We start from the raw sequence: 14,103 nt of genomic DNA, 5'->3' as shown, positions 1-14,103 counted from the left end.
CTTTAGCTCTGTCTGCCGTTTGTTCTCTTCTACGCATGCGTGGTTTCCGGAGCCGCGCGTGCGCAGTGGGAGCTCGGCTCTCAGGTGCGTGAGTCTCGCGGTGTCTTAGCCTGACAGGCACGGCCGGGGAGATCCCATTGGTCAAATCCTAACAGCTGATCGGGTTGCTCAGGCATATTTAAAGTGGAAGGCTTTAGTTGTAGTTAGTATACCCCTTTTGAAAAAGCCATCCACGCGAAACGCGCGTCGGGGTCTCTCTGTACTCTGGAAGATACTGAACTACAGGAACCATATGGGTTAGTAACACTCTATGCTGTGCTGTACATATTTACCTGCTCCTTTCTTGTGGCGATAATATTCTGGGAAGACTTTGTCTATTTTTGTGAGGATTCTTTGAGAGCACATACTGTTTTGCTCAGTTTGGAATCCATTCACAATATTTACCTTCGTTTACTTTTGTGACTCTGGCTGTATGTATGCTGGTACTTACTTACATTTGCATACCCTAACTTATATACCGAGTACTACTTTTTTGTATTCTCTGCCTTAGTCCTAGTTAGTATTTGCTATCTGTTAGTTAAGCTCTTCCCTCCTGCAACTGCCATACAAGGAGCGGTTCCTTTAGGTTCATCCTCATCACTTGGGAGGTGTACAGTCTTCAGATTTGTAGTCTTTTTTAACTCTATGTATTTTGTATTGTCCAATAAAAATTATTTTTCTATGCCATTGGCAAATTGTATTACAATAGTGCATGACTCCTGTTTCTAGTGTTTTTCATAATTATCTTGGAGTTTCTATTCTGACAAAGGGAGGTTTAAATCCGCACATGCTGGTGACCTAGCCCTCATAACCATTTTCCTGTTGAGACATATGTTTATATGTATTTAGAGGTGTAGTGAGCATTTTCACCCCACAGGTCTTTTCCATAAATGAATGAACTGCGGATGGTGCAAAGTAAACATTTTTATTTTTCCCTAGATATGCCATTTCAGTGGCAAATATGTTGTGCCCAGTTGGTGCTACTGGAGACAAACCCCCCAAAAAATTGCTAAAAGGGTTCTCCTGGGTGTGGCGATGCCAAATATGTGGAAGTAAACAGCTGTTTGTGCACACTGTAAGGCTCAGAAGGGAGGAAGTGCCATTTGGCTTTTGGAGCGTGGGTTTTGCTTTGAAGTAGTTTTGTTTGGGTATTACTGATATTTCAGTTTATAATTAAGCTAGGTGGAGTATATTAGCGGCATAGTCAAGTAGTATAATAATGGGGTTTATGCACAAGCCAGTGCCACGCTGGTGCCCTTTCTTATGCCCTTTTGGTCCACAATCTGCACCTTTGCTGTTTGGGGAATTTTGCTGGGAAAGTGTTGTCCTGGTATAATACGAGCACCCTCTCTTCCAGCAGATATATTTGGGCCCTTACCTTCCTGGTTCCCTCATTTTAGGGCATTGATAAATCGTGTCTTGAAACAGAAGAAATGTTCCCTTTGGGCCTGCACGACTGCATATTCTTTCTTTTCTGACGTATTGGAGCCTTAATTTATTTTATTTTCTTCATAAGCGTAGGAGTATGAGGGCTGTTTTCTTGCAGGACGAGCTGTAGTTATTGTTGGTACCATTTTGGTGTACATGCGACTTATTGATCACTTTTTATCCTATTTTTTTTGGGAGGCAAGGTGGCCAAAAAACAGCAATTCTGGCATAGTCTTTTTTTATACAGCATTCACCATGCGTTGTTAATTACATGTTAACTTTCCTCTTCGGGTCAGTACGATTCCGGCGATACCAAATTTATAGCACTTTTTAAAGTTTTACCGATTTATGCACAATTAAAATGACTTTTGTAAAAAGAACGTTCAAAAAAACTATGTAAAACATGCAATAAAAGTTTCAAGTAATAAAATAAAACACAATCGCCCTTTTTCCCTTATCAAGTCCTTTACTATTGAAAAAAAATAAACCATACATATTTGGTATCGCCGCAACTGTAACGGCCTGAACTATAAAAATATTATGTTATTTATTCCACACGGTGAACGGTGTAAAAAAACAATGCCAGAATTTGTGGTTTTTTTTTGTCACTTTGCCCTACAAAAATTGGAATAAAAAGTGATTTAAAAGTCGCATGTATCCAAAAATGGTACCTATAAAAACTATAGCTCGTCTCACAAAAAATAAGCCCTTTTACAGCTCCATCGACGGGCAAATTTAAAAGTTATGGTTCTCACAACATGGCGACAGAAAAAATAAGCCTTTTTTTTATTTTTTTTTACCCTTTTTTTTATTAGTCCCACTTTAGTCCCATTTTTTTTTTTAGTCCCATTTTTTCTAATACATTGCACTACCTGCGTAGTGCAATCTATTAGATCTGTTAGTCATTCACTGACCGCAAGCCGATTAGGCTTCGCCTTCGGGCGGGGCCTAATCGGCTTCCGTAATGGCAGAGCAGGAGGTCATTTTTAGGCCTCTTGTTGCCGTAGCGGCAGTCGGCCGCCCTGCGATCCCATGGCAAGGCTGCCGATCTGCTACCAACCTTTAAGTGAAAGCGATCGCTGCATGTAAGGAGTTAATGGCCGCGATCGGCGCTAGCTCTGGTTCCTGCCGTTACAGGTGGATGTCAGCTGTAACATACAGCTAACATACACCGCCATCTTTTCATCTGCTACGGAAGCCTTTTAGCCCCCGCCTCCGGGCGGGGCATGCAAGGCTTCCATACTAGGCAGACTGGGGAGGCCAGTATTACGCTTCCGGTTGCCATTGCAGCCACCGGCACCACGGCAATTTCATTGCTGGGGTGCCGATGAGCTGCAAACCCCTTAAATGCAGCGATCGCTTTTGACCGCTGCATTTAAGGGGTTAATGGCGGGAATCGGAGCTGATTTCGGTCCCCGCCATTACAGCAGGGTGTCATACAGCTGACACCAGGGGATGGTGGCACCGACTCAGCTTCTGAGCCAGTGTCCACCATTTGTTGTATGGAAACGGCAAAATGTGGGCAGCACTGGCTTTCCATGACGTATCCATACGACAAATGTCGGGAACGGGTTAAGTCATAATGTTTTATTTAGTAAGCTAGTGATATCTTGTGGCTATAGCACACACTGTTGTAATCAAGTACGATTCATTGACGAAAATGGAAGATGACAATAAAAATTACTGTAAAATTTAACATATGTTGTATATTTATGGCATGTGTTCCAAATTCTGGCTAATGCTCTTATCCTTGTTGCTTTGCTTCTGAATACTATGTCGGCTATATTTGTATTCGCATTTTTGTGCTATAAATATCTCATATAGGTTTATGCTTTTTAATTGCAGGAAAAACATTACTTTTCAGTGTTTCAAAGTTTAAAAAGATCATGTCATCACAAAACCCAGCTTGTCAAGCTACTTAAGGATTATGCAAAAGAGATTGAACGTGCAGAAGGAACTCGGGGTATTAAAGTAAGACTCCGCATTGTATTATCAGTTATGGAACATTACCTTGGAATAGGTTCATATGCAGTTTCATTTTAATCGATTTCATTGCCACACACAAGATTGTAACCGTTTGCTAGGATATGCCATAACTGCCTTATCAATGGGGGTCCCCCTGCTGGTACTGCCATGATCCTCAATATAAAGTTTTTGTTTTCTGTTTTGTATGTTGAATTTTATGGAACCAAAAATATCTCATTACTTTTATTAAAGGTTATGTTATAACCACTCTAATCCTGAACAGTAGAATACAGTTGCAACAAAAAGAAAGTGAACCCTTTTGAATAACATGGGTTTCTACAGTGATTACTGAGAAAATGTGGGGTAATTGTGTTTGTTATCCAAGTCCATTTAAAGACAATCTAACTAAACTAATCAGACATAAACCGTTGTACTGTTTGTGTTTTATTGATCACAGTGAGTAAACAGGCTCAGTGCAGGGAGAAAAGTTAAAGAGACTCTGTCACCACATTATAAGTGCCCTATCTCCTACATAAGGAGATCGGCGCTATAATGTTGGTGACAGTAATGCTTTTTATTTAAAAAAACGATCTATTTTTACCACTTTATTAGCGATTTTGGTTTATGCTAATGAGTTTCTTAATGCTCAAGTGGGCGTGTTTTTACTTTCGACCAAGTGGGTACATTCCTCTCCATTCATTTACAGCAGCATCGCGTTCTTACTAGAACACGATGTGCAGCCACATACACAGACCTTAACGTTAATCAAGTGTCCTGATAATGAATATACATTACCTCCATCCTGGACGTCCTGTGTATTCAGAATCCTGACACTTCTCAATCTTTTCTGTGAGATTTCCAGCAAGGGAAACTAAATCTCGTTTACATCGTAATCTCGCTAGATTACGCGTGGCTTGCTGGAATCTCGCAGAAAAGATTCAGAAGTGTCAGGATTCTGAATACACATGACGTCCTGGCTGGAGGTAATGTATATTCATTATCAGGACACTTGATTAACGTTAATGTCTGTGTATGTGTCTGCACATCATGTTCTAGTAAGAACGCGATGCTGCTGTGTAAATGAATGGAGAGGAGTGTATGACGCTGACTGGTCACTTATTGGTCAGCGTCATACACTCCTCTGTACAACGCCCACTTGGTCGAAAGTAAAAACACGCCCACTTGGGCATTAAGAAACTAATTAGCATAAAGCTAAAAATCGCTAATAAAGTGGTTTAAAATAGATAGTTTTTCTAAATAAAAAGCACTGCTGTCAGCTACATTATAGCGCCGATCTCCTTTGTAGGAGATAGGCACTTATAATGTGGTGACAGAGCCTCTATAAGGCCCTTTTACACGGAGCGATTATCGTGCAGACGAGCGTTTATATAACGCTCGTTGACGATAATTGCCCTGTGTAAACAGGGCAGCGATCAGCAGATGAAGGAGCAAACGCTCGATCATCTGCTGGTCGTATCGTTTTAAAAAACTAAAATATTATCGTTGTCAGCAGCACATCTCCCTGTTTAAACAGGGAGACACGCTGCCGACATGATAATAATGGATGGGGACGAGCGATCGGAGTAACGACCGCTCGTCCCCATCCATAGCTCTGTGTGACAGGAGCAAGCGAGCGCCGATCAACGATGTCTCGTTGATTGGCGCTCGCTCCAACGGCCTATTGTTGGCCGGTGTAAAAGGCCCTTAAGTCAACCTCTGTGTTAATGGCTTTTCCGTTAACACAGATTTTTTGGCCAAAAGCTGTTTTATTTAAGGAGATTACATTGGAAGTGTGGGTTTCACAGGTGCATTGTCCATTAATGGGGTTTTCCGAGTTGTAATGTGTAAGTGTTAATGCTTGTAACTTATGAATGTAAATACATTTGTAATGTTCTTACATTTTCTAAATTGGTCCCTTTTCCAGATGCTACCGTGGGGTACATGACTAGTGACGTCATTCTCTGGCCGCTGTGTTTGTCATCAATTTTCTTCCGGGTATACGACATGTCACTAGTGACGTGCTGTGTATGAGCTGTTCTGTTGTACAGCCAGTAACGCGCATGTGCGGTAACAGCAAGGAACCGTCATGTACCCCACGGCAGCATCTACAAACGGGCCAATTTGGAAAATGTTAGTACATTACAAACGTGTTTGCATTCATAAGTTACAAGCATTAACATATACACATTTTAACTCGGAAAACCCCTTTAAATAAAAGCACGCAAAGCCTAGTTACTGACAAATGTTTTCTCAAGAAAGATTGGTTAGTATGAACCATTCCTCGAGGCAAACCACTTTCAGAAGACAGCTGGAAAATTCTACAAAAGCATTGTAGACAACTTGATGTCTATTCACAATCCCGACACTTCGGTAACGTTTGTGTGTGACTGACAGCAGAGCAAGCGTGATCACGCGTCGGGATTGTGTATAGACATCACGTCCTGGCTGGAGGTGATGTCTATTAACTCAAGACACTTCAGTAATGTTAGTGTGTTTGTATGTGACTGCACATCGTGATCTAGTAAGATCACGATGTGCAGAGTAAATGAATGGAGAGAAGTGTATGACGCTGATTGGTCAGCATCATACACTTCTCTTTACAACGCCCACTTGGTCAAAAAGTAAAACACGCCCAGTTGTCTATTAAAGTCATTAGCATAAAGCTAAAATAGGTCATAACTCCGTAAAAAATGATCGTTTTTCTAAATAAAAAACACTGCTGTAATCTACATTACAGTGCCGATCACATTATGTAGAAGATAGGCCACTTATGATGTGTTGAAAGAGCCTCTATAACTTCAAGCTGAAGAGTTGTTGGGTGATGCAACAAGACAATGACCCAAAGCATTCAAGTAAATAAGCTAAAGAATAGTTGAAAAAGGTGATTTATTTTTCGGAGCGTTCTTAACCCTATCAAAATGCTGTGGCAAAACCTGAAACGCGTTTGCACAAAGGACTGGTCCAAAATTCCTTCTCAACATTGTGCAAATCTTATTTACGGCTACAGCAAACATTTAGTGGAGGTGATTGTTGCTAAAGGCTGATTTAGAGGTTATTAAATTCAAGGGTTCCCAAACTTTTTCTTCCTGAACTGTGGATCTTTACTCAATGTGCTCCATAAAAGACCTGAACAACACAACTATTTGTGTGTTATTAGTTAGATTGTATTTGTCTATAATTGTGACTTAGATAACAATCAGACCACATATTATTAATAATCAATGCAAAAATCCAGGTAATTCCTAAGGGTTCACTTACATTGTATTGTAACTCTATACAGCTCATAGTATCTGGAACTTGATGAATAACAACTATCAAGAGGTGCCGATTCAATAAAAATAAATCGGAGGATAATAAAATGTAAATATTTTACCTTCAAATGGGCAAGTTTTAGGCTCTATTCACACGAGGGTCTGAGTGTCGGCCGATATAAGCGGTTGTTTTGGTCCGTTTTTCTCTGCTGTTTTGCATCCATTTTGTTTCCGTTCCGGGCCGTGCTTCCGTTTTTAACGGCCGATTTTGAAAAACTGATGAATTTTATTTGTACATTTTTTCCACACACTTCCCTCTGTAGATACTGCCACAGCCCCCCTGTAGGTAGTGCCACACAGCTAACTTCGGTCCCCGCCATTGCAGCAGCTTCTGAGCCGGTGCCATCCGTTTGTCGTACGTATATGACTATTTGCGGGAAGCACTGGCTTTCCATGACGTTAATCAATTTTTGAAGTCCTACCCTGTGTTAATATGAAAACTCTTGTCATTTTTTGTACCAACTGGAGCAGAGTCTATGTTTAGGCTGGGTTCACACAGAGTTTTTTGCAGGAGGAAAATCTTCCTCAAAATTCAGTTTGGAATTTTGAGGCAGATTTTCCTCTGCCTGCACGTCGATTTTCGCTGCGTTTGAGTGCATTGAGTGCCGCGGACATAAAACGCAGCAAAATATTTTTAAACCAGCTTACAATGGTGTGCACAAGTCAAAAATTCATAAAATCTTATCCTCCCAGCGGTCAAGTCTCTGTGTTGGGGCTTCATCGCTGAAGCAGGAAATAGAGACCGGCAGGGGACAAGGAAGGCAGCAATGGTATGGGAGTGGCAGGGGATCGGTGAGTATGGCTTTTTTTATGCCATTGTGAGCTGGTTTATAATGAATTTTTATTCGCTTAACAACCACTTTTAAGATTTCATTGCATGTAGAATCATTCACATGCGTGAAGCAACAAACTCTGTAGTGTGAAATTGCTATATAAATTCCCCAGATAAAAAAATAATAATTAGTTGCTTTATCATTGCTTGCCTGATACTTGAAGATGCCTCCCCTCTAGACCAGAAAGTCCCCCTCTATTGTGCCCTACTTGTCTACTAACAGGATGTGCAATTTAGCCGTCTTTCCAAATAATGACACAATTTTTTTTTATAAGATTGACATTGATCATTTTTCCAGCCAGTCAGAGTTCAACATATTATCAAACATACATGTCTCCCCATTTATCCTGCCGTTGTCATCCTGGAAAGTAGAAGTATGACATGAAACACAAAGGTCATCAAATGTGTTTTGCCCAGACTTGAAGCATACAGATAAAATGGTTTTGCATCCTAGTAAGCCTGATATCTTATGATGGAGTGGATGCATACTTTCAATAGTACATTTAACACACTGCTTTTATTGTTTTTAGATGGAATGTGTTTCAGCAGCCGATATGAAGAAAGCACAAGGTTGGTTAGGAGCATGAAATTGTTGCAGATATTTTTATTTTTTTGCTTATTGTCCATTCACAACACATAAATGAAAAATCTTTTTTTTCTTTTTGCTGCATGTTCAAAGGTGAATTACTCAATATTTTCAGCCGTCTTAATATATTTGATCCTTTTTTAATATGCTTTTTTTTTGTAGACAACTGGATAACTGAACAAGAAGAAAGATTAGAGTAAGTGTTTAAATTAAATTTTTTATCATATACGAAGTGACTTTGGTAATTATTCAGCAAATAAAATATAATGGAAATAAAGAGACTTGCTTTTTCGCTACCAAAATAATCATTACGTTAAGTTACTGTATCAAGTAGTAACTTCATTTTTGTGCGCTGTAAATAGCTAAAACTTTCATTATTTGCATTCATTTGATAGTGGGTTTTCTTTTTCCTTTCATTGCAGGTATGATCTTGAACAGAAAAAAGTAAGTACATTTTGCCCACGTGAATTTATTATGTCTTTGATTCTGTAGCACAAAATAGGTACTGAAGCATCTGGTTTCTGCAAGGAAAGAGGTCATCTTCACAGGTAGTATGTTTTGGGTACTGACTATGTACCCAAATAAAAGAATTAAACCCAGTGACATATGGCTCTCTTCAAATGGAAACAATTTTTTATTTTTTTTTTAAGTTGTGTTCGACACCTTATGTTCATCTTTGTTATTACCCACCTCCAATGTTCCGCAGTAGTGATTGCAGGACGACCTGAGACTTCTCCTCTTTTGGCTCTTAGGAAGTAGGAGTTGTGTACCAAGGCATCAGATCTGGTGTGAGTTAAGGCATATGATGTGGTGTAAATGCACGTCTGTGTGGCCAGCCAGTTTCAATTGGCAGCTATGATCCACAATCATAGTCTATACAGATGGCAATATTTCAGTATACTTTTTTTTTTTTAATGAAATGTTATCGTTAATCAAATAAGAGTACTGAACATAAGAAACAGTTGTTTAACTCCTTCCTGACCGCCCACTGTCTTTTGACATCAGGCGGTGCAGGTGCTTAGTCTACAGGGACGTCTTTTGGCGTCGCTGTTGGAGAGGCTGATGAGCGCTCGTGTGAGCGCTCATCCTCTAAGCAGGAGCTGTAACTTACAGCTCCTGATCTTAGAGCAGCCTTCTGAACACAGCTGGGGTCGGCAAACATTCGGACCCCAGCTGTTTAACCCTTTGATTACCGCGGCCCGTGACCGCAGCATGATCAAAGGGAATTCCCCTCTTTGATTGCATCACCGGGATTCCGGTGATGCGATCAAACATCGGGGAATCCCTCTGCAGTCAGCCCTGGGGACCTACAAAGGACCCCAGGGCTGTCTGTTCTGTGTGCCTGCTGTTCGGGCACACTATGTGCTGCCCGATCAGCAGCCTGTGTCACAGTGACACAGTGTCATGTATTAGCATACAGGAGTATGCTAATATATTACAAGTAAAAAAAAAAAAAGTTACAAATAAAGTTATCCCTTGATGGGATTAAAAAAAAAAGTAACAACACAAATAAATAAATTAAAAAAAGTCCCAAAAAGAGTCTTTATTTTGCATAAAATACATTTTATTGCCTCTACACTAAATAAAAACAAAAAACCTACACATATTAGGTATCTACACGACCGTAATAACCTGAAGAATCAATCTAATGGGTTATTTAGGGTGAACTGTGAACGGGATAAAAAAGAAACAAAAAAAACTATTCCGAGAATCGCTTTTTCCTATATTCACGCCGTAATTTTTTTTACCCCCAAACTGTGGGAAAAAAACAAATACTATTTCTCTCGCATAAAACAAGGCCTCATACAGCCACGTCAATGAAAAAATAAAAAAGTTATGGCTGCTGAAAGTCAGAGAGGCAAAAACAGAAAAATTTAGCTGGTCATTAAGGGGTTAATAGCTATTAACTCTTAAAGCGTACCTTTACTTTCAGTGAAAAAGTATTAGGCCCCATGCACACGACAGCAAAAAACCTCCGTTTTTGCGGACCGCAATTGCGGTCCGCAAAAACGCAGCCATTCACTGTCATTGAACACTGAAACCTTTCCATAGCACTACGGAAGGGTGTCAGTGCCGTGGAAATGTTCCGGCAATTATGGAACATGTCCGTTCTTTCGCATTTTGCGGGCCGTGCTCCCATACTTTGTATGGGAGCACGGCCCGAAAATGCGGCTGTCAGTCAGCGGCCGGCCGTGCCCGCAATCGCGGGCCGCGACTGCGGGCACGGTCGTGTGCATGGGGCCTTATAGTGCAGGAGTGTACACAATAGTAGTTTTTCCAAATAACTTGTATTAGTGATTCTGCTTTTAGCAGCAGTACGGACCGCCTATAGTCTGTACTTCCAGCGGCTCATAACTCTGCAGTTAGAGACAGAGCGTCCTGCTCGTCTCCATGGCTCTCGTATGCAAAGCGGTCGCCAGCACTATTGAATCCTATAGCTGGCAACCGTTCTGCTGCTGCTAGAAGAAAAATCGCTCATGCAAGTTATTTTAATGAACGATTATTGCGCACACTCCTGCACTACAATAATTTTTCAGTGACAGTGGAGGTACGCTTTTAACTTTGCTTGTGGAGTCTTTCATTAAAGTTTTGTTAACATTTTTCTGTTCCGTCATTTTAACAGAAAAACACAGAGAATTGTTTTTGTTAATGTCCCGTTGATTTAAATGGGACTTTCATGCCAACAACTGTCTTTAGTTCGGTTCTGTTAGGTTTCCATTGATTTCTGGCAGAATAGCGTAGTCTGCTACACTATTCTACCCAGTAAAAATATTTAAAAAAATGGAAACCTTACAAATACCATTAAGATAAATGTCATCAGTTTGGCCTCCGATCTGTTACAAATGGATATGTTGTGATTTACTTAGAAACGCAAGCCTCGATAACAGCTTGAACAGAGCCTGATCAATATCAAGGAGAAGAGGCAGGTTAACTACTTGTTGAATGAGATAAACCTTTTCCTGTTCTGTTGGACTGCAATTTACTTTAGTGGGTGTGAATTTAAGTTCCCCAACAAATGACAGAATGCAAAGTCTTTCAACACAATGACAGACGGATTCCATTGTTGCAGACTCTCAGGCCACTGTCAAAACACAAAGTGCACAAAACATAAGCTAATAAAAATCTATAATAATAGAAGTGCAAACCTGAAAGATGGCATCTTTCCTGGGCCGTAACTTAAAAATTAATACAATTCTAAAAAAAAAACAAGTACATTTGAATCTGAAAAACGAAAATATAAAAAAACGTCTGGAATCACACGTGTAGTTTTTGATGCACGTTATCGAGACAAACACAGGAGTGGATCCTAAAAAATGAAAATCATAAAGGAAAGACTGATATCTCTCCTCTGTTTTTGGATCCACTTCTGTGTTTCTTTCAAAACACTGCATGTGTGATTTTAGCCCTTATAAAAGTCTACGTACATATGCAATTTTCATTTGACATTTTAAAGGAATTCCAAACAAACAAAAAGGTACACTATCTTTTAATCTTTCTATTTTTTTCTGATCCATTCCTATAATTATTGCTTCAGTTCTTAGATGTTGTAGGTACTTTAGAGCTGTAAAGTATATATACCATTTAGCCATAACAAAACCACTGGAAGCAGGAAATCTGAATGACTTTGACAAGGTCAAAATTGTAACGGATATATGACTGGGTCAGAGCATCCCCAAAACGGAAAGAATTGTGGGGTGATTCCCGTATGCTGTGGTTACTACCTATCAAAAGTGGTCCATGGAAGGAAAACCAGTGAACAGTCATGGGCACCCAAGGCTTATTGATGCACAGGGGGAGAGAAGGCTAGCCTGTCTGGTCTAATCCCACAGAAGAGTAACTGTAGCTTGCTATGATAGGTGTCAGAACACACAGTGCATCGAAACTTGCTGGAAAAACAAGTCTGATCCATGGAGACCCCACCTCGCAACTTACAGGACTTCAAGGATCTGCTTCTGCTAACGTCTCTTCAGATACCACATAACACATTCAGAGGTCTTGTGGAGTCCATGCCTCGATAGTTCAGCTATTTTTGCGGCATGAGGGGGACCTACAGCATATTAGGCAGATGGTTCAAATGTTATGGCTGAACAGTGTATTTCTATGGTTATATAAAATGCGAATGCCCGTGATGTTTCATCACCCTAATACTAATTTTCGCCAATTGCTGATGACCATGGTATAATCCATCAGCAGAAATGTATGTATTTACCAAATTTGATTACAAAAGATCTGTGTATCAAAGAAACAGAGCTCAGAGCCCTATTACAATGTAGTGTTAAATTAATACATGTAAACTGGAATATTCATTTTTGTGATTTTAAAAAATCCATAGCATTTTCGAGCATATTCCTCATGCTGATCACACAGGCACAGCAGGTGTGCCCGTGCAATTGGGAGAGGGGCAACAATTGTAATACACAGCCGCAGCCCTGTTATAACGGTGGAGATCAGGGAAACCTCTGATTTCTGTCGTTAACCCCATGATTGCCGTAACCTATTTGGGTTGCATCATTTAGAGGCAAAAGAGTGAATGGAGAACCCCCTCTGTTTGCGTCACTGGAAATACCTGTGACGCAGTGGAGAAACACACATTCTATGGGCATTGAAGAACCCCATGGCTATCTGACTAGGTATCTAGTGCTGTCTACTTAGGCATGCCCTAACAACTGCCTGTGTACCATCAGTATGTAGGCTAATGTAATGGCAAACAAACATCAAAATTAAAAGAGAGTAATGTTTAAAGAAATACCCACAAATGCAATTTTATTTTTACAATAAACTTCTTTAAATAGAAGTCCCAAAACATTAAAAAAATTACGTATTTGGTATTGTCACGACAGTAACAACCTGTACAATAGATTTACATCATCATGTATGATGATCGGTGTATGCTGTAATAATAATAGCAAAAAAAAAAACCTGCAGTGTCACAATGTCTCATACAGCAACGTCGAACAAAAAATGAAAAAGGAAAGGAGCGCCAGGATGCAAAGAGGGAAAAATAAAATAAAAGGATAAAATTGGCCCTGTATAATTTTTAGTTGTGTTTGGGATGTTTTCTAAATTTGAAGTCTATGGATACTGAAATTTACCACTTAGACACTCCTTCTGTTAGATTCCCTACAGCACTCCCCTATATAGGCGGGGTCTCCAGTTCTGTTCATCTTGAGCTGCCTAGTTCATGAATAAAATGCCAGAACTGCAGTGAAGACTGACATGCACATAGAAAGAACATACGGATGGAGATATTAGTAGGGAGATGAAAGGCTTTGCACCTGTAGTCATGCAGAATGAAGCTGTACTACTACCTACTAGGGATGCACGGTGCATCGAAACTTCGATACTGTTTCGATACTGTGCATCCCTAAACGGTTCGATACCGCTATTTCCTGTATTTCGATACTTCGCTGCGCAGCCGCACAGCTCAGTATAGTAATACATGAATGTATGGGAGCGCGGCTGCGGCTGTGTAATACATGTGTAATTCAGCCACAGCCCCGCTCCTGAGTTATGATAAGTTCGTGGGGTCAGGATGATGCGATGCGGCCATCGCTGCACTAATGAGCGGCGGCACTGGAGACAGAACATGGCGGGCGCACTACAAAACACCCCCATGTTCTGTCCTCAGTGCCTGAACTGCCGCTCATTAGTGCAGCGCCGGCCGCACCTCCTTATGCTGACCGCGCGCGCACTTCCTGTCAGGAGCGGGGCAATGGCTGTATTACACAGCCGCAGCCCCGCTCTATAACGGCGGAGACCAGAGAAACCTCTCATCTCCGCCGCTATTCTCCTGAATGCTGCGATCACAGCTGACTGCAGCATTCAGGAGAAAATGAGAAGGGGGGATGCCCCTGGATCGCGTCACAGGGAATTCATGTGACGCGATCGAGGGCCATACCATATATGGGCAGACAGCCCAGGGTCTATTGACGGACCCCAGG

The 14,103-nt window shown here is 40.8% G+C and overlaps 1 protein-coding gene across 1 annotated transcript in view; it reads left to right on the top strand.

Annotated features, from left to right (window-relative positions):
* LOC142652532 (uncharacterized) overlaps window positions 1-14,103 on the top strand; it is a gene marked incomplete at its 5' end in the record, with an annotated part of 104,298 nt that overhangs the window by 67,465 nt on the left and 22,730 nt on the right. The window contains 4 exons of the mRNA XM_075828178.1: window positions 3,313-3,438; window positions 8,106-8,145; window positions 8,324-8,357; window positions 8,584-8,605. Of these exons, the coding sequence (XP_075684293.1) occupies window positions 3,313-3,438; window positions 8,106-8,145; window positions 8,324-8,357; window positions 8,584-8,605 (222 nt within the window). The remainder of the gene's footprint in view (window positions 1-3,312; window positions 3,439-8,105; window positions 8,146-8,323; window positions 8,358-8,583; window positions 8,606-14,103) is intronic.

The sequence above is a fragment of the Rhinoderma darwinii genome, chromosome 5 (assembly GCF_050947455.1).
Source record: "Rhinoderma darwinii isolate aRhiDar2 chromosome 5, aRhiDar2.hap1, whole genome shotgun sequence".
NCBI lineage: Eukaryota > Metazoa > Chordata > Amphibia > Anura > Rhinodermatidae > Rhinoderma > Rhinoderma darwinii.
The sequence above is the reverse complement of the archived record's forward strand: the minus strand, read 5'-3'. Positions and strand labels throughout refer to the sequence as shown.